General features: G+C 43.2%; 3 protein-coding genes across 5 annotated transcripts; 1 reads left to right on the top strand and 2 right to left on the bottom strand.

The window, feature by feature from the left end:
• Positions 1-889: 889 nt before the first annotated feature.
• LOC307245304 (modulator of smoothened protein-like) lies at positions 890-11,100 on the bottom strand. Of its 2 annotated transcripts, none has more exons than XM_080020797.1 (3): positions 10,659-11,100; positions 4,303-4,515; positions 890-1,611 (listed from the first exon to the last, which is right to left on the bottom strand). In XM_080020797.1, the coding sequence occupies exons 1-3, from the start codon at positions 10,771-10,773 to the stop codon at positions 1,427-1,429; spliced, it is 513 nt and encodes a 170-aa protein (XP_079876923.1). In that variant the 5' UTR covers positions 10,774-11,100; the 3' UTR covers positions 890-1,426. The 2 variants fall into 2 exon arrangements, with proteins under 2 accessions (XP_079876923.1, XP_079876924.1); XM_080020798.1 differs by having other exon boundaries at positions 10,668-11,100.
• Positions 11,101-11,906: 806 nt separating this feature from the next.
• On the bottom strand, positions 11,907-23,432 carry uqcrc2b (ubiquinol-cytochrome c reductase core protein 2b). 2 transcript variants are annotated; one of them, XM_080020769.1, is made up of 14 exons: positions 23,298-23,432; positions 21,833-21,910; positions 19,589-19,738; positions 18,341-18,405; positions 18,169-18,225; positions 17,013-17,137; positions 16,807-16,904; positions 16,650-16,707; positions 16,041-16,136; positions 14,581-14,780; positions 14,261-14,341; positions 13,446-13,522; positions 12,382-12,535; positions 11,907-12,206 (listed from the first exon to the last, which is right to left on the bottom strand). In XM_080020769.1, exons 1-14 carry the CDS (start codon positions 23,328-23,330, stop codon positions 12,123-12,125), a joined length of 1,356 nt encoding a protein of 451 aa, XP_079876895.1. In that variant the 5' UTR covers positions 23,331-23,432; the 3' UTR covers positions 11,907-12,122. The 2 variants fall into 2 exon arrangements, with proteins under 2 accessions (XP_079876895.1, XP_079876894.1); XM_080020768.1 differs by lacking the exon at positions 21,833-21,910 and adding an exon at positions 21,694-21,795.
• A 1,145-nt stretch (positions 23,433-24,577) lies between these two features.
• Positions 24,578-26,823, top strand: snu13b (SNU13 homolog, small nuclear ribonucleoprotein b (U4/U6.U5)). The gene is made up of 3 exons (XM_080021003.1): positions 24,578-24,786; positions 24,896-25,016; positions 26,382-26,823. Exons 1-3 carry the CDS (start codon positions 24,784-24,786, stop codon positions 26,642-26,644), a joined length of 387 nt encoding a protein of 128 aa, XP_079877129.1. The 5' UTR covers positions 24,578-24,783; the 3' UTR covers positions 26,645-26,823.
• The last annotated feature ends 954 nt before the right edge of the window (positions 26,824-27,777 follow it).

Raw genomic sequence — 27,777 nt, 5'->3', positions numbered from 1 at the left:
CTCAAAGACGTTTCCATAGCAACCCGAACATATCCCACGCATGTGCTCCTGGGTAAGCGCTTGTAGTCCTCACCAGACTACCCACTCAACAAGGTTAAAGAAAAATAATAAAATCTATAATTAGTCGTTACACAATGTCCTCTTAATTTCAAAATGACTTAGTATTTTTTTTTTAAATGGCATTGGTTCTAGGTTTTTTATTTCTATTTATAGCATCTCCTTCACCATCTCCATCGTGTCTGTTCCGCTCTGACCGTCACGCTCCTCTCGAGTGTCCTGCACATTTAATCAGCGATAGAATATTCATATCGTGGGTTCTCTTCTGGAACACCATTTCATGTACTGTACAAAGGCGGATTGGAGACCAGAAAACCTCCTGTGTAAATTAGGGATGTGCAAAACTCCTAACATTCTTCACGGTCGAATAATAATAATAATTGATTATTCAGATATGTCGACAGGATTGGCAATGAAGTGGCTGCATGCCACTCTGAATCAGAGGTCTTCACAGGTCCCCCAATTTGGACCTGAACCTGATTGGACCCGAGAAGGTCATTCCGAGATCCCATTGGAACCGACCAAAAATAAATAGAATCCTGTAGTCATGAAAGATAAATCAAATATTCTCAACCATCCCTAGTTGAATACTAGCCCCACAATGTTAAAGCTGCTCTCCTTGTGTAATTGAATGATTAATGATTACCACTTGATGCACTGGACAGCCTCCCCGTGTGAATTAATGTCACAGTCTTTTTACACGCAAAAATAATCTATACCATGATGCGATCGATGCCATGAATTAATATATTTGACGAAACATAACAATTTACAAACTTGTAACATCCATGACAGCTTTGACTTGTAAGCATCATTTTATTGTGGTTTTTTTTTTATACAAAACAACATGCTAGAGAATAGCTCTTTATCCTTGGGAGGTATCCATGGCAACATGTATAGCTTGATCAGTCTAATACCTAACCTCCATGAAACTTCTGAGACAGTTCATTAATCAGTCATAAAGAATGTTTTTGTTATATTTTGGAAACTTCTTGGACAACTTGTAGCTTCTTTAGTAATAACAAAGGAGTCCCAATGTAGTCCCGTGGTCATCACTTCCTCTTCTGCCTTTGTACCTGAGGCTTCGGACGAGGATGGCGGCCATTTTGGGTCCAACCGACTTCTTGGCTAAGTCTCATCTCGGTTTGCAGGCGCGTGCCGGGATAACCTCGGCTTAGAGTTTAGAAGCCACTCCCCTCCGTCCACAAACCAAAAATACAAAAACAACAAAAAAACGGGCGCGGGTGCTTTCCGACTTTTTGGAAAACATTCCACGCTGCCGTGGGTAAAAGTCAGCCGCGAGGACGCCGCAAGCGCCCCCAGCGCTTTCTCCTGTTAAGAATTCAGAGCGAAGGCCGTCAAAGGCGTCTCAACCAGGCAGGCACACCTTACCCGCGAACAGCAGTCCCACGATGGTGAAAAATATGGAGAGGACAAAGAGGACGTAGGAGGAGCCCACCATGGTGTTGTTGGGGAGCTTGTAAGGCTGCCCGCCGACCTCGCTGATGTAGAAGCCGATGGGGAATATGAGAGCAGCCATGCAGAACAGCACCACTGAGAGAGAGAAGAGGCAGAAAGAGAGAGAAGTGTTACTAGTCCCACTTGAGCTACATATATTGCTTCTAAACCAATTCCTGTGGACTAATGGGGACAAATCATTTCCTTTTCCAAAACCAAAATGCAATTTATGTACATGTGTGAGACCGATGGCGTGCACAGAGGGCCTCTAGAGTGGCCCTACGATAGAGAAAACAGTGTAAGGTTCCCTCTAGAGCGCCCCTACCACAGAGAAAACAGTGTAAAGTTCCCTCTAGAGTGCCCCTACCACAGAGAAAACAGTGTAAAGTTCCCTGTAGAGCGCCCCTACCACAGAGAAAACAGTGTAAAGTTCACTCTAGAGTTCCCCTACCACAGAGAAAACAGTGTAAAGTTCACTCTAGAGTTCCCCTACCACAGAGAAAACAGTGTAAAGTTCCCTGTAGAGCGCCCCTACCACAGAGAAAACAGTGTAAAGTTCTCTCTACAGTGCCCCTACCACAGAGAAAACAGTGTAAAGTTCACTCTAGAGTTCCCCTACCACAGAGAAAACAGTGTAAAGTTCCCTCTAGAGTGCCCCTACCACAGAGAAAACAGTGTAAAGTTCCCTCTTGAGTGCCCCTACCACAGAGAAAACGGTGTACAGTTCCATCTAGAGTGCCCCTACAATGGAGAAAACATTATCAAACATTATCAACATTATCTAGAGTGCCTGTACGATGAGAAAACCTTGTGCCCTCTAAGGTGGCCTTAAGATAGAAGACTCTCAGATCTTATGCTGCTATCCATTGAGAGGGACATCCTGGATGACAAAGTCAATGTCTCCCCTCTGGTAGCTCTACACAGCAGAAAAAGGTGTTTCAGGTGTTCAAAATAATCAAAACCTGCCCCACTTCATCAGTGAAAAGTGCCCTCTTTCTTGTTTTCCCTCTACCCTTTCTCCAGATTAACATAATAATAGCCAGCGATTTTCCTGATCCAATCAAAGAGAACCTGCATCACGTATTCTATCTTTAGAGTGTTAAAACAGCCCTGTTGCTGGTTGGAGCCGTCCTCGAGCTCGGTCGCTTACAGAGACAGAGTCTGTCTCAGCATCTAAAAATAGACACGGGTCCGTCTGCCGGAGCTCTGCAAAAGTGCCCACTTTGTCAAGGTATTCCTGGGGGGGATGGGGTGGGGTGTCAAAGAGTTTAATGAAATGACGCTCGTAAGGCTGCAAAAAGATCGGTTCAATACCCCTTTCTTTCGGAGAAACCACTCGTGTGTGTGTGTGTGTGTGTGTGTGTGTGTGGATTTTTCGTTATGTCTCAATAGAATTTCTTCCCGATTGACTCGCGTGGTCCCTGGTAGCAGTAGTAAACTGGCTTTATGTCCATTTATGTCATTACTAGCCCAGGTATCCAGTCTCACAGAAATACCATTTCAGAGTGTGTGTGTGTGTGTGTGTGTGTGTGTGTGTGTGTGTGTGTGTGTGCGCGCGTGCGCACATGTCTATGTGTGTGTGTGTGTGTGCGCTCACCTCACGTGCGTCTTTGTACTAATGACATCTTGACACACCTGACAGCGAGACATGGGGTCATGTTGGGACGGTGACCTGTAGCTCGAAGCTTTTCCACGTCTTGCGACCCCCCCGTCAGGGGCTTTTTATTACACCTGTCTGTCTTTGTAGAGTGACACCCACCCCACCCGCACTGCTGTCACAAAGGATTCCATCTCCTCCCACACTATGGCCCCCCTGTCACAACCCTCATCCCCCATCCTCCCATCATCCATCTCAGCCTCGCCCGCCCGCCCTGAGGGAAGATGTATTTTATTAGCGGGTATCCATCTACGCTGACACCCACACGTTGTTGTAGTGGACAGATCTTTCCTAGAATCATCCTTAATACTTGGCGAAAAACATTTTTTTATACATCATCAAATATAAACTTGAAAACACATAAAAAACTCTAGGACCCCCTATGTCCGAAATAAGTATGTTCCCTTGGGTAAAAAAACAAACAAACAGCAACATGACGTCATGGAGTGTTGCCAGACTTGATTAACAATTTCCAAACAGTGGTGAACATTACAGCTGCATTTTTGATGATAGAATGGCATAACATGTTTGAACACCAGCCAATTTATGACAAAACCAGCCCAAATTTGATGTACCTGGCCAAAGGAAATTTTTTCTCAAGCCAAATGTGATCAATAGTTTCCCACGGGCACATGACAAAATTTATCAGAATGTACACTGAAGACTACAGTACTTGATATGTGTGTAGGAGCAAGTAGCTTAAAAAATGCCTTACTTTGCAATTTAGGCTCTTTTAAAAACATCCATTTACTTCTCCATTTAAGATTTCACGTGTAAACGAAGCTAAAGGTCGTACCAGCAGGATTTGGCAAAATGCAGCCAACCGTTGGCAACTGACTGAAATTTAAACATCAGCCAAGCTCATCTCTAGCGACACACTTCTTCGCCTTCCGCCCACTTTGTTTCAAAAATAACCGCACGCTCCAGTCTGCCTGGTTGTTGAAGGCCAGCTATCTCCGCGGCACTTTTAGTAGCAGCCTCTTCGCAATCCCCCGACCAAAACCCTGTCGTCTTTTTTCAGCGGTTTGCGGCATTGAAAATCTGACTGACACGACCTGTAAGACAAAGTCGCCACTGGGTATTGGTTCCGCCACGTTTGGTTGGTTCCATCGACCCCCCCCCCCACTTACTCCCAGTGAAGGCGATCCAGCGGGCGTAGCGCGTGGCTTCGCGGTGCCAGTGCGACATCACCAGCAGGGCGCAGGTGACGGTCAGCGAGACGATGCCCATGACGATGAAGAAGAGCGTGGTCACCCACTCGGGCGGCAGCCGTGGTGGGATGCAAGTGCGGTCTCGCCCGTGGATGGTCTGGCACTGCCGCACCAGGCCCACCGTGAGGGAGCCTGCGGGGGGGTGGGGTGGGGGTAGAGAGAGAGAGAGAAAAAGAGAGAGACCGCACTTGATGAAGACTGGAGATTGTATTCCCGTTGGGAGTTGATGCAAAATATGTAATACTGGCGGTTATTCACATGGAGACCTACACAGTGCTTTGCAGTCGAAATGTGCAAAATGTGAGCGTGGGCATTGAACAATGCCATTCCTTAATTATGCAATAAATAGCTGCATACGCTCTTCTATATGCCTGCCGAGGTCAACAGCGAACAACCCTGCTGCCTTGAGTTTTCAGTTGAGTTCTGCTCAGCGTATCCATGCGAAGACGCTAAACACACTGTGAAATTCAGATTCCCATTACGTGCTGACCAGACCCAGCAACAGTACGTTTCACAACCGTCCGAGGTCCCTCTCATTTCAGCCATTAAAGGATATCCATCGCACATTTAGGTTACGTTTAATTACCCCGTTGAAACAAACGACACCCCTTCAATGAGCCTCCAGTTGCCTCCATGCTCTGGCCTCCTTCAGCTCGGAAAAGCTTAGGAGGACATGAGCTTCCTACACTGTGTAAGTTTGTTCCTCTGGAGTTTTTCTCTGAGGCCTAATGGACCCGCCCCCCTCCCAAATAGCTCAGGAGTTTCCGCTCGCACGGTCCCACAGGGGGTCAGGCTAAGGACCCTGTTGGTATGGAAACCGGCCCGCAGACTAGTGGCCGAGTTTGCACTGCGAGCAAATAACACCCCCGCGAGGGGATCAATGGCTGACATGAAGGGAGGAAGGATAGAAAACCAAAGACAAAAGAAAGAACACAACAACGGGGTTGATGGCTGCCAAAGAGTGCACATCAAAGACATAACTGAGGCGGCGTTGAGAAAAATCGATCATCGGATGGTGAGTCGCTCTAAAAACAGCCTCTGATCAAACTCTCCTCTTTCATAGCCCGGTGGCTCCAATTATGCCAGCCAGGAGACCTCTACACACTCACACACACATACATGAGAACACACGCCAAAGACACACACACGCACACATACAACAGATGAAGCCCACCCTCCAAAGCGCCGCACAGTGCCTGGGTTCGCCCGGCGCCTCGTTCCTTGTTGGGCGCGACTACAAAGGACACCTCACAGCACATGTACAGAGAACCAGAGACACGCTTTTTTAATGAAATCCTCCCTCGCACCCTTGTCCCTGGTCCGGCCAGAGAGAGAGCATGTCATTTAAGAAAGTTTTCATGTACATGGCAAAAGCAGAACAAGGTTTAACTGCTTTGCTGCTCATAGCCATTCGTTGGAAACAGTTTGCCAGCGCTCTGCTCACTTACAGGGGAGCGGAGCGGGTTAAGAACTGTTCTCGAAAAGATCCAATCGAGCAGCGGTTCCCAACCTCAGGTCCGGTGGGGCTGGAGGTCTCACAGGCCGTCCTGTTCTGAATTTATAAAAACAAATTGATTCTGAAAAATGAACAGATGTATGTAATAGGGCTGTCCCCTGAAAGTCGTCGAGTCAAACCATCAGTCAGAAACCCGTTCAACCCAGTCAACTGAGATTGGGAGTGTTTCAGTGTGTTTCAGTCAGTGTGCATTTCAATAACAGGATCAAACAGAAGGAAGAGTACAAAAATGCACAGGGATAACATTTCAATGAGGAATTATAAATAAGGGGAATGATAAAAATATTTTGATGTGTGAATCGTCCTTGTCTGGAAATGCGAACGCAGCTCCTAGGCCGCTACAAACAGTGTGGGGACGGGGCACAACTCGTAGCCTCGCTAAGATTCTCTTCTGCGCATTACGCATGGAGAGGGCGTGATCGGGGAGAGAGTCACAGAGAAAGTGTCCCCACGCGCAGTTTCGTTCCATAGGCACTTGTTTCGCTCCATAAGGAGATGTGAAATAAAATAACCTACATCCAAAATCAAGACACGCTGTTTTGGCACGCTGATTGAGGGCACTCCATCGCAGGTGCGCACGGAGAGGGGACAGGTGCAAACATTCCCTCTCCGCGGCCCCTTTGGGACGGCGCCCCAGGCGGCTGCCTTTTCCCGCCTATAGGAAGAGCCTTTACTCATCACAAGTTCGGGACAAATTAAACTATTGTTTCAACAATTTTAACAGTTAAAACAGTGAGACAAGAGTTTAAACGACCTCTTACCAATGGACGATATAAGAGTCACAACATAATAGTGCTGATACTGATTTTTGAGTTCAATGATAACCTTTAAATTCATTAAGGGCCAGTCTGCGTGGGACGATATGCCCACAGTTTGAACATGCCTCTATCCAGACCGGATGTTCCAACTAGCCGTGACAAAGAAAGTGGTCTTTTTTTTTTCTACGGGAAATGAGAATATTCGGGGTCTTATTGAGGCGCTGTGGGAAAGAGAACATGTACAGTATCACGGGCACAAGGAGGGTCATGAGAGTCTGGGAAGATGAGTTTCCATATCAATTTCACAAGGATTTTCTGTGAAATGTCCATCCAGCAAATGCATTTCCTTCTCGACGGAAGATACTTAAAAAAACCATCTGAATAAGGGAAGGAAATTACATTACAAGCTCATGCCTCAAAATGCTTGGTGGCTATGCCAGCCATAGAAAAACAGCTCCAGCCATGCCAGTGTGACCACAGTAGAGCATTTATGGGTAAAGCATTATATAACATAATGTTAAGCAGTTCGCTGAGATCGTATCTAACATTGGCCTAGCAATGGACACCATTCAATTAAATAAATTGAATGTGAAATTTAATCATTTTGAACTGCCATCCTCAGTTCACTTTATCTGGACGACATGTACGACTGTTTGTGTCTGTGGATGTTTCACAAATGCCCAAAAACATGTACTCGGTCACAGCAGGCAACTTTTAGGTTTACAACAGAATACCTGGTTAATAAGGCGGTAGCACGCAAGTGCACACATGCTTTTAAACACGCACGCACACGCACACGCACACACACACACACACAACACACACAATCCCAGCATGCTCCGGGAATTTACCAGCAACAAAGGAAACGCAGTCAAAGCAAGCGAGACTACCATGTCAGAATGACAGTTAATGAGATAAAGGTGTTGCCAGCGCCATCTGTGAGCCTCCTGTCTGCATCATGTGTCACACTGACACTGGAAGCAATGACAGGTTCAACAGCCCACAGTGGGAACTAACCCGAGTTTTGCTTTATATTAAAATTGCGATGAACTCGTAAATGATCACACAGGTTGGCCGTTTAAAAAAGAAGAAACTCCCGGGAACCAGAAGTAAAAAAGGCAACCCAACTGGTATAAGTGCAACATCGACAAACTACACATTTACCAATCACATTCATTTATACATTTTCTCTGTTTTTGACAGAGTGCACACACATACAAACACACACGTGCACACACACACACACACACACACACACACACACACACACACACACACACACACACACACACACACACACACACAACTGTTTCCAGGCAAGGCAATTTCCGTCGTAATTGAACTTGGAGAGCTTTAATTCTCTGAACACAGAGAATTTCATTCCCAGGAGGCCTAATTAAAAGTCACAACACACATCTCCATTTACAAACAACACTTCCCCCTATCAGGTACTATTAGGCTAATTAAACGCGAACAAAAAGCTTTTAGCTCTGCCTGTTTTCATGCCCACCGCTTGCTGCGTGGAATGGGAGGGCAGAGCCCTCAAATAATATCTGTTGTGTTTCAGTTCAGATCATTTTTATGAATGAGAACTGGGAACTTCTAATTGATTCGGTGGGTGGCGTTCTTTTGAATAATGCGATGAAGCTCCGCTGGCTGTGTGCTGAATGTACCAGTGCATTGGGTCATATTGCATCTAATTCAGTACAAGCACAATCTTCAACACAACTTTATACTTGGTGGCTCTGGGACAGAACGCGGCGTGAAATCTGTCCTTGAGCCATTCCTTTTGGGTTGTAGTCAGAAGGGAAAGGTAAGAAATAACAACTACGCTTGTTTCAGTACTTGAGTATATTTTCACCTGTGCTGATAGTTTTTCCAGAGTTCATTTCTAGTACAATATTGTGCTATTTTAACATCAAATTTGACATCATCTATATAGACTCTGATGGCAGTGATACACCAACAGATTTTCAAAAAGCTTTTAAAAGACAGCATGACACATTTAAATTCTTTTCTCCATCCCAGTTGTAGACAGACTATAGGATTTAACAAGGAGGGGGATCACATATCCTGGCATTCTGACACCTACTACAGGAGCTGAGGCTCAACCAACCAGTGCCGGACTAGTACCAGACTAGTCCCAGACTCGTCTGAGACTCATTATTATAGTTTCTGACCATCTCAAATCAAACTACTGCTGGTGACGGAAGCATTTTCTTCATGACCCTTAAGAAAACAAGAGATTTCCTCATGATTCTCTAGGAAATTAGAAGAAATCGCAACAACAATTAAGATGATTTTAATTCCAGAGCCTATCAAAGCAAAGCATTTATCAGGTGGTGTGTGCGGCTAGTGTGACTAATCACAACGGTGAGCATAAATTTCATCTCCCCGTTTCTAGTTGGTATGAAATGTGTAAAGGACAACAGCCGTGTTATATGCCAACAAATGAGCCTTGTCAAATTTTTGGACATTTTTTGGTTTTGTCAAATGAAATAAAAATGTTTAATTGTCTTTATGAGTGTGAAGCATACTGGCCGTTTTTGGAGATTTATTTCGGCATTTACATTGCATTTGTCCGATTTTTTCCAAATAGGTTATAGCCTATGTCAAATTTAAAAAAAAAGATTGTTTTCAAGTAATTACTTGAGTTGTCTTTTTTTGAAAACCAATGATACACCCTTATTCAAGTAATTCCTCAGCTTATCTCTATTTCTACTCTCTGCAGTAGCAGTGGGGCTGGGAATTTCCACCATTCTCTCACCCTCTGGTTTCAAGTCCATTTAATGGTTTAGTAATTTGAATTTTGCAGTTAATGCCATGACAAGGAGGAATAACCAACAGTGAATAACCAAGTGTCTTTAGCATAAAGCGTTAGGTGGAATCCTCTAGAGAACCTTTTTCGGCTTTATGTCGATCTCTTTTTGACTTGCACTGCCCTGTCAACTTTCCACTGAGGAAACACATTATCTTATCTTATCCTGGTCAGTGGCTCTACAAGTGATAATCCAAAGTAATAACCTACCGGAGCTCTTTTGTGGTGCTAGTGCTCTGTAGCCATTGTGCCCAGAGGACCATAAGCTTGACAGAACCCCCTCCACACAGAAAGTGAGACAGCGCTTCAATTACCTGGGGGGTCACGGTCACCCTGTGAGGGTGCGGCAGAGAGGCTGTCTCATGCTGCTCTCCACCGGGTCTCACGGCACGGCCATTTAGGCGGCTGTCAAGCACCATTCAAGCAGTCTGCCAGTCAGATTATCCGACCGGCTCACGGACTGGCCAGATTGAGAGTGAACTGCATGACTCCATAATGCAAGTCTACAATCTGAATTTGGTGCAGCTTGCCAGGGAGTGAGAAGGTTGCCTTTTGCCACCTGAACAGTTACTAGTTGACTTGGGTTTGGACATGGCCAAAACCGAGGCCAATGGTTCCATTGGCCTCGGTTTTGGGACAGTTACCACTTCCCTTCTGGCAAACCATGGTTTCAATGAGCTTTTGCCAGCAAGGTCTACAACCTACTGAGGCTTTGTAGCCACTTGCCAGGTTTTGGTAAATGAGCAGAAGGGATCATTGGCAGACAAGTCTCTGGCCAAAAGATGCAACCAACTGGTTCATCTAGGACTGGCTTGATCATCAGTATGTATCCAATAATAATAATAATAATAATAATCATAATAATAATAGACTAAATGTATGGTGGTTCCAAATTCCTCATCGGAGACAGGCTTGATCATCAATGTATGCCATAATAACAACAACAACAAAAACAACAACAACAATAATAACAATACGAACAACAACAACAACAATAACAATACGAACAACAACAACAATAATAACAATACGAATAACTACAACAACAATAATAACAATCAACTTTTCTGGGTTGGTCGGTGTTCGGTTATGTGTCAACACGTAATATATGCTCGAACTGTTCTCGGTGCCATGTGGTGTTATTTGTGATTGCCAAGGCAGTGTTGGAGAAGTGCTCTCTCACCTAACTTACCGGCGGATTCTCCCGTGTTGATCCAGTCCGGGTTGACAATACTGGCGATGGCAAAGATGTCTGCGGCTAGGAAGAGACATCCAGATATGATGGTGAGTTTATCCATAGCCGAGGGGGGACGGAAGACCTGCGCTCCCACTGAAGGCGAGGCAAAGCCGGGCAGTTTGTGACTGTAGGACGCGTTCGAGTCCCGCGCAGTCAGTTGCAAAGCTCCATGGCAATGTCCGGACCGTGTCCTATCTCCACGACCGCGGCTGTGGAGATGGAGGCGACGCAGTCGGGGACACCATTCGCCCGCGCGTTTGAAAGCGGCTCCCGAACTGGCTCGGCTCGGTGCGGTATTCCCTTTAAGACCCTTGAGGTGTCGTTCCAGCGAGCCACCATGGCCCGGAACAGCTGGCGCTTCACCAGCCGAGGTGGTGCCGAGTACCGCCGGCCGAGCTCCCGGGCATCTGGCTGCGAACTGGACCCCCCCCCCCCCCCCCCCCCCCCCCCCACACCGTCCTTCGGTCTCACGCGCGACCCCCTGGATCTCAGCGATTCGTTCGGATCGAGAAACCGAGAATAATTCCGTGGTCGAGGGATTTTACGGCGAAGAGACGGACTTCGGCGCTCTTATTTCCGGACTCCGGAACGCATCATCTTCATCTGGAAGCGTATATGTTAGACTGCCACAAATATTGCACATATGAACATTTAATCCTTACTCACGCAAAGTACTTTGCTTATATCGAAACGTGTTGCACCGTTTTTTGTTGGGTTTTTTTTTTTTTTTTTTTTTTTTGTCGCACGGCAACGCGTCGCGGAAACGTGTGTCGTAAACGTCGCTCTGTTGTTTCTCGCTGGACCCTGTGAGCAATGGAAACTGTGGGCTCAGTGGTCCTGCCTCCCCGTCTGGGGGGATCCGGGAAGTCTCGCGAGAACATCAGCAAAAAAAACCCAAAACAAAAAACAAAAAAAAAATCATTCACGGGGACTTCTGCGTCACACCCTCTGCATCCCTTTAAACCGTGCAACTATAAATAAACCAGATGGATGGCGATTTACTCTGAGGTAACCGCGTTATTTATTTATTTATTTTTTTAATGTAGACTCCCATCTTGCAAAAACACATTCATAAACCTTAAAGATGCTTCATGTTCAAATTACGGTCCATTTGCCTCATTTTCTCCATACCACGCCCCGTCATTTCAGTAGTATAGTAATGTCTGACACGGCAAAAACACAAAAACACAACTCTTCATGGTAGATAGAATTTATTCCTTAATTTACATCAACTATACAGTACAAGTTGACAAATGTTTGGATTGTTACGTTGTGAGGTCCCTCACTGTACACACAGGAGCTGTTGGAGATACCCGCCGGTGGATTTCTCAGAACAGCATAAGAACAAACCATGGCATCATTTCTCTTTCGGTGTTTTGTCAAAAACAAAAGATTGTGGGGGGCATTAGATTAGATTTCGTCAACGAAGGGAGTTTTTACAAGGTTGCCACTCGATGCCATAGTCTTCTTGCCGGACACAAACTTCTTTGCAGCCTAGGAAAAAAATACACACAAGACATCATCGTGATCGGTGCAAAATGAGATTCAAAATGGAAAAAGAATAAGATCATCAAGCCCTTAACCCCGCTCCTTGTGGAAGGAATTTCAGCTTACTTTAGCCCAAGTTCCTTTCTGACAACTCGGGGCTGAGGTAAAAAAAACGACTTACGCTGGCAACGTCAGTGAGGGAGACGTTGTCGATGTTTTTGGCGATGGCGTCGGGGGACAGGTAGGCTCCACTGGCTAGGGCCTGCGTGCCCATGGCCTCCAGGAAACCCTCCGAGGTCTCCAGAGACATCAGGTACTGGGCCTTCAGCTGGACCCTGGGCAAACACGGACACACAAAGACAGGAGCCAAATGTCAAACTAGGGCAGAGGGAGAGCGGAAGGTAGTGTCTAACGTATTTCCACAGGAAATAGGGCAGAAGAGTTGCGGGTGAATTTGCCACAAAAGGACCAGCGATGGTTCGATCCTCTGTCTTGGGCTGAAAGAGCGACCGTTTGGGCTGTTTGAAATACAATAAATCAACACGGCCAGTCCAGTGTGTTCCAGTCCCACGGCTTGAAACCAGTTGGAAAGCCAAGCGCTTGTTCTGTTGACGTTTTTACTGCCACATGAGTAAATATGCAGAGGTGGAAAGGTCCAGGTTCAGAAAGTTCAAAAAGTCCTGGAATGTTTTGGCTCCAGCCCCTCAGCGATCCAGCCAATTCCCTTCTCTGGGTTGATGCCGATAAGCCAATCCACGTGGTTGACTCAAAATCCTGGAGTGGAATCTTACTTTCTGAACCCGGATTTCCACCTGTGATTAAATATGACTTTAACCCTCTAGTTTACTTTTTAGGGTTTTTTAGACTTTCTATGGGGACGAAGGGCCACTGGGGCACACGTAGGTGACGTAGTTGTTGCGAGGGTGTGCCCACATAACACACCCTGCATTTAATAATTACCCGACTGACATAGGGGCTGGGGTTAAACGCCTTCAGTGAATCTGCTCTGGTATTTTGGACTTTGGAGTAGCCCACTAGACATTTGGCGTGCAAGCTCTGCGTCACAACAAAATTATTATTGGAGAGGTGTGTTTATTTTAACATCGATTAGTAAGTCAATCCGGTCCGTAACTGGGGCTCAGTACCAATGAGCAAATCAGGGGGAAATGACGCTCTCATGCAGGGTTGACTGTTCCTCATTTCCAGTCATCAGAGATAGAATAACAGAATAGATATAGCGCTTACTTGGCCCTGGTGAGGTCAGCGGCAGTGACATCGCCGTCAGATACGGCCTTCACCTGGGCCAGAGCCGCCTTGATCACCTGGAAGGGAGGGGGGAGGGTCAACGCAAGATCTGGCATCATTTACATCATCTAGTATCACAAAAAATATATACCTTGAAATGTAGCGTTATTTTTTCTATTATTTCTATTATTATTTTTTCTTCATGCAAAACAAATACAATCGATTTTCAGTGTGATCTTCATGAATTCTATTGCCAAATTGTCTATTATTTATATTAGTATACCTATTATGTACATATCTATACAAAGATAATTAATCTCATTCTCATCTACTATTATAAGTATCTATTTGTCTATCTAATATATTTCCAACCCTGCTGGAATAATCTTACTTTGTCGTAAAAACGATTCCGGAAATCTTTTATTAAGTTACAATTTGAATAACTTTCAAGGACTTTTCAGGAACTTCAGCACAAAAGGGCCTATTTTGAAGGTATTCGCAAATGCGTATTAGTGTGGAACCACTAGCCCTGCATATATGCTGGTAAGCAGGTTAGCGCTGCAAACCCGCTCCATATTAGATCAATTAGATATTAGATAAGGTTGTGATTGGCCCGACCCTGATCAGGTCGGCGGGAAATTGGTTGGGACGGGGCCAGAGTATCTGCCATAACAAATAAAACATGAGCTTACAGATTCCTCTGCTTACTTACAAGTACTTACATTTCCAAGGACAAAATTCAAGCACTTCAAGCACCTCGAGGACCCGGTAAGAGCCCTGAATCTGATTCATCCAATTAGAGGTTTGGTACTTACATCGCCGGCAGCTGCAGATTGGGAGATCGTGTATACCCCGAAGAGTCCAGAGTCAGAGTAGCTGGCATTGAAAGCAGACACCTGTACAAAAAGGAGAACAAATAAATAAAGGCTTTGTGGATTTATCGTATTTAGAGGTAGTTGTCCCACAAATAACCAATTAAAGTATGTGAAATCGGTGGTCAAAATAGGTGGTAACACAATGCTTCAGCTATGTATGATTTATCTCATTATCCGATACCAACGGCAAACCGAATCCTAAAAGTCAATGATGGGAAGCAAAAAAAGAAAAAGGACGACAGCTGGTGGCTCCCACTCACATCGAAGGGATCGCTGGTTGCCATGGCGACTCCCTGGACCAGTTTGCTGGTGCTGCTGGAGCCCCGCTTGACGTGCGGGCCAGCCCCCAGGACGTGCTGCAGCACACTGAAGGCCAGCGCCTCGTCGCTGCCCGCTGCGGCCGCCTGGCTCACCACCGCGGAGTGCACCAGGCTCTCGGTGCTCTGTTGCCGCATCTCACCTGCACACATCAGAGCACGGTTTAACTTTCTCTCCCCCTTTTTTTTTTTTTTTTTTTTCTTTTTTCTTTCTTTCGCTCCACGACCCAACGAACAATTTTTTCACAGCCTTTTCAGCTTTTACTGATATTGCAGTCATAATAACAATTTCTATCTTAAGTTCATCTTTCTGCTTCACTGTTTATTTAATAAGTTATTGTGTAGGACTGAATTTTAAATGTTATTTTAGGACATGGCGGTTGAGACCTTTTTCATTTTTATATTTTATTTGAGGGTTATATCTGTTGTTTATCATTAGATTTAGTGTATCTTTCCATATATATTTGTGTACAGTTGTTTATTGTAGGTTTATTGCATATTTTTCAAATTTATTTTTTTTATTATTTAAATATAAATTTATTACCAGGGATGCAAACACATTTATGTTGAAAAATCAGAATATACCTACATCACCATAAACCCCCAGTGTTTCCCACAGGTCTGAAATAGGGGGATGGGGATACCGACACAAGTTACAGTTTTCAGAGATCCCGTGAATGCAGCATCACTTCCTTTGGAGTGCTTTCAACCGGAGAGCCGTGTCCGTGTCTTCTAACGTAATACCAGAGAAGGAGTCCACTAGTGAATCGATCCCAGATGGCATCGTTCTCTCGGACAAGAAAGAAAAAAAACTTTGGATCTGGACGATGCACACAAGTCACCCGAATTGACAGGAAAAAAAAAAGAGACATTTGCCGAAAAGCGAGTTTGCATCCCTGAATGATTATTTTGCTCCTATTTTGCTGGGAAAATGCTAGGCCGCACACCCATTAGCATTAAAATACATGAAGCCTCATCCTAAATAACAATAATCACAGCTTTGCCAAGTGAGCAACAGGGAGCAGCAACACGGGAGCCAATCAAAAAGGTTGTGCTATTTATGAAGTGTAGTAGAGCCGAGTGGGAGGATCTGAATGGTCTTGTATAAAAAAAAAAGAAAAGCTAATTCACTATAGTTTGTTCAATTTATTTGTTTATTTTATTACTTTTTCCCAATGCCTTGGTTGTGTTGTATGTGGGACCTGATGTGTGGGTGGGAAGTGAGGAAATATGTACTATTATCCAGATATTGTATTTTAATCCTCTTGCTTACTGAATAAATCAATCTTAAAAAATATGTTGTTAAAAAAAATTGAAAATACTTAATGAAGGACTTTCAGGGGTTTGTTTTTCGACGGTTTGGGAACATGTCCCTATGCCTCTATGTGCAAATCTGCTCTCACCTCCGCGGTACTGGGCCTTGGCCCCGCTCGTCCCCGTGCCACTGCGGATGTTGAGGAACTGCTCGCCCACCTGTTTCAGGACACTGTGATCCACACCTGGGAGGGAGGGGAACATCCCGGTCAAAACATGAGGACGTGAAGGGAAAGGATGTCAATTTGCGCATCGATTTATCCATCTATCGATCTATCTTAATATTTTGGTTTTGAGTCTGAAGGAATCCTGTTCATGCCAATGTCACCAAACAATAATACACAGGCAGTATAGCATGTGACATGGCGGATATTCGTGTGAAATACGATTACCATTTATTAACTTTTTATTTCCAGACATTCATATCCTGTGGTATTCATTGTTGCCGTGGTATAAAATTACATACACTGTGAGGATATAATGAACTGGCCAAATGGTGAAGGGCTGATCCTATCACATATCAACCTACTGTTTTGACTGTCAAATGTGTCCATGTAATCTAACCACTATAGTGATGAAATCAAGAGCAGTAATAATAATGTAAAAATAATAACAATAATAATGGACGTTACGTTCTATTCAATAATTACTAGTAGTACTAGTGGTCATGATAAAACAAACCAGGCGGAGACTCTTACCCAGTCCAACCATGGCCATTCTCGCACTTGTGAAATTGTTCTGGACAAATTGGTGGAGCTGGGGAGGGAGGGAAAAATGAAGAACATTTATGAACGACTCCATCAGTCAAACACTGGGTTGACGGCAAAGTTGGGACGGCGCATGAAGGTTCCTCACATGTTCGGACTGGATGTGGCCAACCATGTGGTCCGGGCAGTAGAGAGAGTTAGTGAGGGCGTTCTTGTAGGCCCCCTCGTGCAGGCTCTCGATCACACCTAGCGGGGACAAATCCGTCCAAAGACGTACGCAGTAAGACTTTAAGATCCATTTTAACCATCAGTAACTAGGCAGGACATGAGATGGAATAGTAAACGGGGGCTGACCAATATGGGCGTCGCGCGCCGCCTCAGCCTTGTCCCTCTTCACTCGCAGGGTGAGGTCTGACACCTCCCACGGGCGGAACTCCTGCGCGGTGGTCACGTTGATCAGATACTCCATCACGGTGTCTCTGAGGAACGGGGCGAACAGTCGTTACAACACGTTCGCTGGTTGAATATAAAGTATGGGGTATTCTGCTGGGGGGCTGTTCCTTTCTCTGGGACTTTTCCACAATATATATTTTTAAATACTCTTTCCCAGCCAAATCTTTTGGGGTGAGTATTTGGACATGGTTGGGTATATTGTAAGAAGGGATTTATTTTCTGTGAAAGTAAAGCTTGGTTCATTGTGACATTACAAAATTAAATTCAAGGACGTTCAAGTACATTGTTTAAGCATTATTTTGTCATTTTCAAGGAATTCACGCAAAAACAAATATAATCAATTTACAATGTGATCTTTTTTCATTAAAATATAATATAAAGTTAGTCTCATTGTCTATTATATTATTTATATTCATATATATCGATTATATCTATGTAACTATTATTCATCTCATTGTCACCTACTATTATAAGTGTCTATTTCCAACCATGCTGGATTCAATTGACATTTCCCTGGCATAAACTGTCGTAAAAGCGTCCCCATTTAGAATAACAAAACCTGGGGAAACATCACAGGTTTTCGATGGTCGCTTTTTTTTTTTCCCCAAGGGCTTTTCAAGGACTTCGGCACAAAAAATTCAAGATATTCCAGTACTTTGATTTCTGAGGACAAAAGGAACCATTTCAGGAACCAGGGACTTCAGGATCCATTGGAGGGGAGTGTGTAGTACAGAACAACACTTATTGATCAAACGCAAGCTACGCTAGAATGGTCAAGAACACCAACCGCCATTTGTAGATACAGGTTAACATGGTGGAATTGCTATTAAAGATATACTGCAAAACAGGATATCCCTGCCAGTGTAGGGCAGTGATGCTGCTTATGGAAAGCATGAGCTATGAATACCAACATAACCCGTAATATCAAATGACAGGATGTTTGTATCTTGGGTCAACCTGTCGTCACTTTGAGACATTTCAGATGGAATCTGCTGGACTTTAAAAACAACAGGCGATCAGGTATGAGCATTTTGTCATAGATATCCATCAGACTCACATGTCATCCCTCAAGCAGTCAACAGTGTAGATCATGTTCTCTCTGGATGCGGAGACGCTGTGGACAAAACATAAGCACACGTCTACATCAAAATACCCTTCATGGCCTCTAAACAATGCACTTTGGCAAGATTGTGATATTTGACCTCTGAACTTTTCATGAGCTTACTGACCTCAGGCTTCCCCCAACGGCCTCGACACCGCGACAGATCTTGAAGGCCGAGGCCCCCTTGGTCGTCTGAGGGGAAAAAGGGGGTAAAGAAGTATGTATCGACGACGGCCTCATAAGATTAACAGTGTGATCTCTGCTCATCTGACCAACTTTGAAAACAAGGGCTTTGTGACAAAGATTGAGCGGGTTTTTACATCAGCAGAGCGTTGCCTGAAACAGGTAGTAAGGGAATAAAGTCTTCGAAAAACATGGACGTTTCACTTTAGCTTTTTAAAAATTTAATGGATGACTACATCAACTACAACTACTAGCGTGGCCGAGTGGTCTGAGAGGTTGTCTCCAAACCAAAGAAATGCCCAGGGTTGGATCCCAGACGACCTTGAGCAAGACCACGAAAGCAGCTCAATTGCCCCATTCAAAGGGTGTTATTGCCCCATTGGGGCGGGGTGTATGTTTTAGTAATTATAGCGTTATTACCAAGCTATAGACCCATTGAAGCTTTGTGGTGTTGTACTTTCTGTGTATGTGTGTACTAGTGCTGCAGTAAAGAAATTGGAACATTAAAATAATAAAACTATTCGAATGCTGAACCTACCATTCGATTGTGTATTTCTTTTTATAAATAAATATTGATTATAAATGTTTTGGCTAACATTAGTAAATCAATTCACATGTGATGAGCAACAAATTTCAATATAAGTTCATCCAGTTTGTTGCACAGTGAACACACATTAGAGAAAAATATTCCTTCTTCCCATTCCACTGTGTGTACAAGGGAGAGTGCACCTTTGACCAGAATGTCCAGTAATTCCATCTGTGGCGATGAAAGTGTGAAAATAAACCCGACCATCATCGCGGAAATGTGCTCTAATGCAGAGGTTCCCAACCACTGGCTCACTGACTTTGCCGGGCAGCTGGGCAATCACCACCGGGCCGTGAGAACGCCGGGGGAGTTTTTCACAAACTATCTGCTCCGCAACACCAGGAAACGGAGTAAATTATACACACGTTCAGAGTTTTTATTTACTTTGTTTGGAGAAAAGATTGCCCTGATCTGAGCTGCGGAACCGTGCCTACCCCCCCCCCCCCCCCCCCATGTCAATTTGAGCATTATAAATTTGAACATATTAGAAAATTAAAAATAATAAAACATACAAATTGCAATGGGATTACAGAGGAATATCGGCAGCCCTAGTGTGTACAGGTCGTGGGCAAAGAGAAAGGTCAGGTGAAAAGGAGGGGGCTTCACCAGGCTGGATGCCAGTCGGAGGATGTGGGTGACTCCCTGGTTTTCGGGGGTCTCATAGCGACAGCCGGCCTGGACGAAGACACCGATCTTGGAGGCTGGGGAATAATTCTCCAGCGAGGCAATCACCAGTCCACTGGGCAGCTTGGACACCTGGATGGGATTTGTGCGGGGACAATATCATCAAAAGTCTATCTTGGGTAAGTGAACGCATATAAACATATGAAGTAAGATTGAAGTGTTGATGTGTTATCACTGTAGGGTTAACCAGCAAGGGTCAGCTTTGGCATTTATTTGTTTACCTGTGGACGTATTCAATTTTTACGACTATAAGAACGGCCAAGACATTGGATTACGAATGACTTGTGTTCATGATGTTGTTTTTCCACCATTTAAACCACTCGATACACTAACCCCTGGGCCACACCAGAAGCGACACGTCAACAACATGAAAGCGTTGCGCCATTTGACAATTCGTCAACTCCTTCTGGGTCTGTCTTCATTCCGTCTACAATGCACTCGCCTAAAAAGCAATCTCGAGACATTAAACTTCAAATTGTGAAATATCTCAACTTTCAATGGGTAAGTGAATTAAATGAATCTTTGGTTTAGTTTTCAACCTTACACTTTTCATTTATTCGCATTTGGAATCTGGTTATTAATGTAGTAGGTTTAGTTTGTGAGCTTTAGTGTTTATTTTTCACACATCAGCTTCTGGCTTGAATACACCGTGTTTTATTGCTAGAATGAGTAATAATCTTTAAATAAATTGTGGCTATTAACAGGAGGAAGGCTGTGCCAGATCTTCTCCCTGGGTGGGAGGGGGAACCAGGGACGACAGCGGGTTGATACCATTAACCATAGGAGGATGCAGGACATTTCCACAATCTATATATGTGTAAAGATGTATGTTTATTGAGCTGTTTCTGTAATAAAGTGTTCTCTGATTTTTTTTGTTATCAGTTATTTGTGGTTTGATTATTAAATGAAGAAAAACATACAATGGATATTTTCTTGTACATTTTATGAAAACATATTAATAGCATAATAATACGTTATGAATAAATTGACAGATTTCTCTATTATAAAAATCTATTGACAAGTCAGTTTGACTAGAGCCCACACGTAGTGATTCCAAGCAGCAAGGAGAACGTCCGCTTCCACTGTACTCCGTGTTGCCGACAGGTACGGTATACCAGGCCAATATAGTTTATAAAACTACTTCCCAAGTATGAAGTCAAATCTAAAATCTATTCCTGGGCATAATATTTATTTCCCTGCTGGAATGATAATATCTTCTTTACATAAGTGAGGTTTCATTTGTGGGAAAAATATATTTGTTTGTTAATTTAACTCAGGAATCCAAGTTAGGAACGCAACTCAGCAATTTTATATATGTGGTTGATGCATACCAGGCATGGTAATTTTATATTTTCACTAAATACATCTTTTGAATGGACCTGTATGCGAATCCAGGCTCCATTTTACGCTTTGTGCCCGGAAAACTAGAGCCAGGTCCTAAAAAAACCGAGGGGTTCAGGAGCCTCGTGCCATGCCGCTTTCACGACGCTGGTGTGATCTTCTACATTGATTAAAATGGCAGGTTTTAGAGAAAATTTAACAATATCGTGATAAATCTAATTTGACGGTATGGTCTTTAAACGACTAAATTTGTCAAATTTCCAAAGATGGAACCAAATAATGGCCATCTTTACCAGCAGTGTTGTAGCTTGGGAGTTATAATACATTCTTTGCCTGGTCTGATATTTCTAGCAACATTAAAGATGTTTAGCATTATGGGTCTTGTTCAATCTGCTTAATGCTAGCCTACGCCACAACATCGCAATGATAGCCAGCATACAAGCTTTGAAACATGAGGGCTACAACAAATGAGGGTTGAAGAAAACCCTACTTGAATCCTATGATGTGGGATGCAGCTTGATCTTTGCAAAATAACACAATTCTATTAAAAATATGAATTCCCTCACAGCCCGCCAGGTGGCACCTCTGCACTGAAGTAACCCAGGTCAGTCTGTTTTAGTAATGCAAACATGAAAATCTGTGTTTTTCCTCAATCCACCACCAATCCGCTTTGCTCCTGGACATACATGAACATCCTGGAGGGAGCAGGCAGCCCCGGGGGAGAGCTTGAGGCCAGCTAGGGGCTGGGTAAGCGACGGGCTTGTTCTGGCGGCGGCGTAGAACCGTCTCTGCGAAGGAGAGAGAGATGAGTCAACCACCACTGACCTGAACTTCCTGCGGCTGAAACGTTACATGTTCCGCGGCTTCCACCTTACGAGCCGCCCGGGCTGCGTACAGCCTGGTCTGGAAAACAAAATCAATCAATCACATCAAATCCAAACAACGATATGATCAGACTGGACAATAAACTGTGACTTTGAAGACAAAAGACAACATTTGTTAGGCTCCCTGCTGTCAACTATTACGTCAATTAACAGTAAGGAGCTGAAACGTTACAAGTGGGGGTGCTCTGAGGTTTTTCCCCGTAATCACAGTGGGCTTTGGGCTGACAGCAAACACTGCATTGTAAACAAGCTACAAAATGGTACAATTATACCAAAATCACAGGTTCTGGAAGACAAAATGCAGAAATTTCCCAATTCGAAATTGACAAAGTGCAGAAATTTCCCAATTCTAATTATTTTCATACCCACAGTCAATACTAGCAGCCAGTCTGCCAATAAATGTAACCCCTGCCATTGCCTCTTAATTTATCCTGTGCACAGAACACATTCTGTATGTTAATGGTTACGTTGTTTAATTAGACTTCGATGTTCTCGGTATATGAAAATGTACTTAGTGGTGTATTTGGTACCCTCGTTTGACATCTGACACAGGGTGTTTACTTAGGCGTGGCACTTCCTAAATGCCACCTGCAATTTATATATATATATATATATATATATATATATATATATATATATATATATATATATATATATATATTTCAGGGATGGCCTTGAGATCACACCATTATATTATTATTCAATTAACACATCTAATGGATTATGAACATGTGTGTTAACTGAACAATGAACCGGTGTATAAAGCAGAGCCACACATTTCATTACTGTTCAGGGTTGTTCGTGATGCCGTATTGCTGCGCCGTACTGTTGTATACTGTGCTGTATTATCCCAAACACTACCTCACTCTATTCACATTCACATGCCACTTTAATTCACATGCCACTTTAAATGCACATATCTGTATATACATAGGCATATTCCCTCTATCTATTCCATTTTATTTCAATTTATTTTTATGGTATTTTATTCTATATATTTTTATCTTATTCTATAAGTATTCAACTTACTGTATTACGTTTTAGGAGTCAGTTAGTCGGCCTATAGAAAGAATTGTTTTAATTTTAATTTTTTCCTAGGACATATTGTGTGCTATTACCGGGTGCGTTGCATTACATTTCACTGCATATATGTATGAAAGTATGTATATGTATGTGACAAATAAAAAAAAATCTTGAAGCATTATGAACCGACGAGACACCCCCAGTCCCTGACATGTTGATGTTAAAGGTTGTGCAACCGACTTGTATGGAGACTCTGCGTCGTTGTTAGCATGGTTTTAATATCCGCAGTGCTCTTTCGCAAGGACAGAAAACCCCTCCATGGAGCGACATGAGCGGTCGTTGATAATCCGTGCAGCCCGCGACTTCATTCAGAAGGTCCTTACCGACAACTGACTTATTCCCCGGATCCCCTTCATCTCCCCTCGTCTCTCCTTCAGCACAGGACGAAAAAAACAATATGGCGGACCCGAAGACGTCCTACCCAGAAGCCCTATCGGCGGCGCGTCTCTCTCGCTCCCTCGTTGTGCCGGTAGTACGTCGTATTAGCGCGCCCCCAATTGCCCGGGAGGAGAGTAACATGTGAATTGTTGTAGAAACGTCTCTAAAGTTACTTCTCTGTTGTTTCTCGGTTGTACACAGTATTCAATCGAAACTATTAGGGATGGCAGGGTTTATACCGAAGCATCAATGCTTGGTTTAGCCTGCCCCGGTGAAGCGCAGGTCATTACGACTAACCCGTGATAGTGACGTCGCTGTGAGTACAGGGTGTGCGTATGGAGGAGGGGGGCCGGTGTTCAGTGACACCTTGAATTGAATGTTGGGTTTTTTTGTTGTTACTTTTTCCTTTTATATTAAATTTTTTTTTATAACGTATATTATGGATTATGTAAACCCACTTGAATTGTCTGTGTGTTAAATGTGCTGTGCAAATACAAACGTGCCTTGTCTATAAATATGATAGACAGATAAAGGAGGACAGGGCAGATGGATGTTAAATTAAATAAAATCTTCCAATACACATTAAACCTAATGATAAACAACATATATACATATATACATATACATATATATATATATATATATATATATACATACATATATATATACACATATACATATATATATATATATATATATATATATATATATATATATATATATATATATATATAACCTAAAATGACAGAGATACAGTAAAAACAATCAAACAATGTCGTGTCAACCATGAATCAAGGAAAAATGCAGTGTGCAGGGCCTATGCTACTCTGTGGAAGCAGTCACTTTATGCTTCAGTTAGTTGTACCTTTTGCTTTCAGTTAATCCAACAAAACGAACAGAAATTTCAAAATGCATTCAATGAACCTTTATAGAAGCATATCGACATCAATTATAATGTGTGAATTTATTGCAGCACTGTAACAATTGAACACTGACATCAGGAAAAAATACAATTAAAACATTGGGTTTTTTTATATGGACGTATTTACACACGTCATATTATGACATTGAAAGTGACGTCAACGAGCCGTTGTAGCAGAGCTCCAACCAGTCTCCCGGCGAAGGCGCTGCCGTTCCCCCCGCCGACCGCGCGATGTCGCTGTGTTCTGATCGGTCCGATCACTTCCGGTCATAAGCCGTAACTTCCACACTGCGCATGCCCTTCGCGAAACACGTGTAGTTGCTGTTCCGAGGTGCGGGAATCGACCGGACTCTTGAAACATTAGCTGCGGGTTAAAGATTAAATTTGATTACTCTAGCATTAAGCGACTCTTTTTTTTGTTTGTTATTTTTGCGTTTAATAGAAGGCACGAAGTCCTCCGTGAAGCATTTCGCCGAGGGGACAAGAATATCTTTGAGTCCGAATTCACAATGGTGAGTCCTCCAGATAACCAGACAATAAGGTTAATAATAAAAACAATAACATTACGTGGGTTCCCGTGGTTTAAAAGTTTACGTAAAATAATGCGTTACTTATTGGCAGGCTGAAGTTGAGGTGAACCCCAAGGCCTACCCGTTGGCCGACGCTACGCTCTCCAAAACCATCCTGGACCTGGTGCAGCAGGCCTCCAACTACAAGCAGCTGAGGAAGGGAGCCAATGAAGGTGAATGGGAAATTGCCATTTAGTATTAATATGTTATATGGCGGATCGAGAAGCGGTTTCCTTGGAAAAAACTGTCCTAGCATCTTGGGCGACCAAATACAAATGATTGATTGAGGGAGCCTAAACTAACCACTGTGAATTGTACATACGGAAATATTAAAATTATTTTTTTTGGACACAGCTGAAATTCAAATAATGTCACAAGTCACTATTTTGTGCCTTTTTTGGTAATGTTCTTGGTATTAATATAAAACATTTTGCATTTCATAGCCAGGAACAGTCATCTCTAAATTAACAAAAATCAACTAACCTGCCAAGATCTTAATTCCTATTAAAAATAAATGAGATTTGTCAATGAATCAGTGACCCACCTGTATTTCACGACAAACTGTTAATGTTGCCGTTTACTATCAGCAAAGACATCTCCCACAGTAACCAGATATTTTTTACTCTTAGCTGCACAAGACAATTTTGATAGTTGTGTTGCGTCACCACTCACCGCAGGTGAGATTCGATGCTCGCATTGAACTGTATTACCACTACAGATTTGCTTATGTTAAAACCTATTGAGTAATTAAGCATCATGAAGAACAGTGGGTGGATATTAGGGAAGATAACATTACATTAGGAATTGAGGATTAATGGTCACAATTTAAGATTTCCCTGCGTATGGACTTTATTCATTCCCGAAGGGAAATTGTAGCTGTCTCAGCGGCTCCAGTCAAAACAGTAGTCAATTAATAAAGCAATAAATGAAAAGGCTAAATTGGAAACGATACATTGACAATATACACTAAATCTAGTGATGAACAAAAGATATAACCTTTAAGCGACCAAAAATAAAATCTACGGTCTTGTACAATAACTTGCAAAATAAACAGCAAAGCAGAAAGATGAACTTAAGATAGAAATGGAGATTTAAAATGAGCCGTAGGACATTAAATATATGCCTTGAATGGTAAACAAAACATTGTCTAGAAGACTACAAAAGAAAATAATAATAAATTCTACCGTTAACATACTTATGTCTTCTAAATTAAGGGGATGGTAGCTCAGGAGGTAGAGCTGGTGGTCTAGTGATCCAAAGGTTGCTGGTTCAATCCCAGGCTCCTCCTGCTAGCATGCTGTAGTGTCCTTGAGCAAGACACTTAACCCCTAATTGCTCCTGATGGCTGCGTCCGTCGGTCTTTGACAATTGTAAGTCGCTTTGGATAAAAGCGTCTCTAAAATGACTAAATGTAAATTGGGGATGGGTTGAGTTGGGCTATATATCACAGCATTTCTGCTCTTGTGTTTTATGCTTTTATATAAGAAAAGTATGTTGATAACAAATATCATAACTATGATTTTGTGAAATGCCCCCAGCCACCAAGACCCTGAACAGAGGCATCTCTGAGTTCATCGTGATGGCCGCTGATGCCGAACCATTGGAGATTATTCTCCACCTGCCACTGCTCTGCGAGGACAAGAACGTTCCCTACGTCTTTGTGCGCTCCAAGCAGGCCTTGGGCCGCGCCTGCGGGGTGTCCCGCCCCGTCATCGCCACCTCCGTCACTCTGAAGGAGGGCTCTCAGCTGAAACCGCAGATTCAGTCTGTGCAGATGTCTATCGAGAGGCTGCTGGTGTAACAGGTTGTGCTGACCGAAGAAGCCAGGGGATGGCAAAATGTGTTTTGGAGAAGACAACCTTATTTGGTTAAAATGTAAATTTTACTTTTCTTTCCTTTTTTTTTTTCCTTCTTGGAGTACTACTTTTTCAAAGTCATTTATTCATGTTTTGTAATAAAATTGTTTCTCTCATGGTCTAATTTCATTTCTCGTCGTTTTATACTTAAGGTAATTTAAGGATGTGCCACCAATAAAATTCCCAAATTCTGTTGTTTTGCTCACATGACAGATTGGACGTGTGTTATGAACATCTGAACGGGTGGAGAAAAATGAATGGGTTGACGTTCATATGTGGAAATAAATTGGATCTCTGTTAATGCGACTTCCTTCTAAACATGTAGATTGAAATCCGATGGTCATTGTGATTCAAACAGAATGCTCTGGTGTGTTTTTGTGTTGAAAAGCAATCAACCAGTGAGGCCATGTCTTTCGTTTATGCATCTTTCAATTTCAAGAGCTTGCCCTGGAATAGCAAATAAATGGGTATAGGACAATGACCCAACACATGTAGTTCACTAACTATAAAATACTTAGTGGAATTGATGTCGCGGCCTGCAGGCCTTATTACGTGTACAACAGAAGTTGCGTCAGGCTGAAACCGTATAGCGTGAATTCAATTAAGCCAAATTCAGACTGGGATCAAATGGAAACTTTACATTCCCACAGACTAACTTCGCTTCAAATAGACAGTGCATCCACCACTCCTAATGTTCCAGAATATGGAATTTCATCGTTATAGCGTCCAGTGTAAATAAGGATAGGGTGAATGAAGGACGTGGACAGAACTCCCCTTAACAATTTTTCCATTCCATAACCCATCTTTACTAATATTTTGCGCTTCATGAGGCTTCAAGGTTCTTTTGCCCTTTCTCAATCTGCCTTCTTGTCTGTACTTGTGGACTTGTGAAACGTCGTCAGTCGCGGCCCAAGTACTGTTCCAATTCAAAGTTCGCATCAAGCCAAGTCCAGTCCAAATGCCCAGATGTGGACTTGCTCCGCCCATTTTATCGAGGACGCGTCGGTGGTGACTTGTGTGGACTTGGGACGGCCAAGTATCCCAGAATGGCCGTCCTGCGTCCTCCTGTCCCCGGGAG

This window comes from Zeus faber, assembly GCF_960531495.2.
Source record: "Zeus faber genome assembly, chromosome: 20".
NCBI classification, from domain to species: Eukaryota; Metazoa; Chordata; class Actinopteri; order Zeiformes; family Zeidae; genus Zeus; species Zeus faber.
Note: the sequence above shows the minus strand (reverse complement) of the source record. Positions and strands in the feature narration are given on the sequence as shown.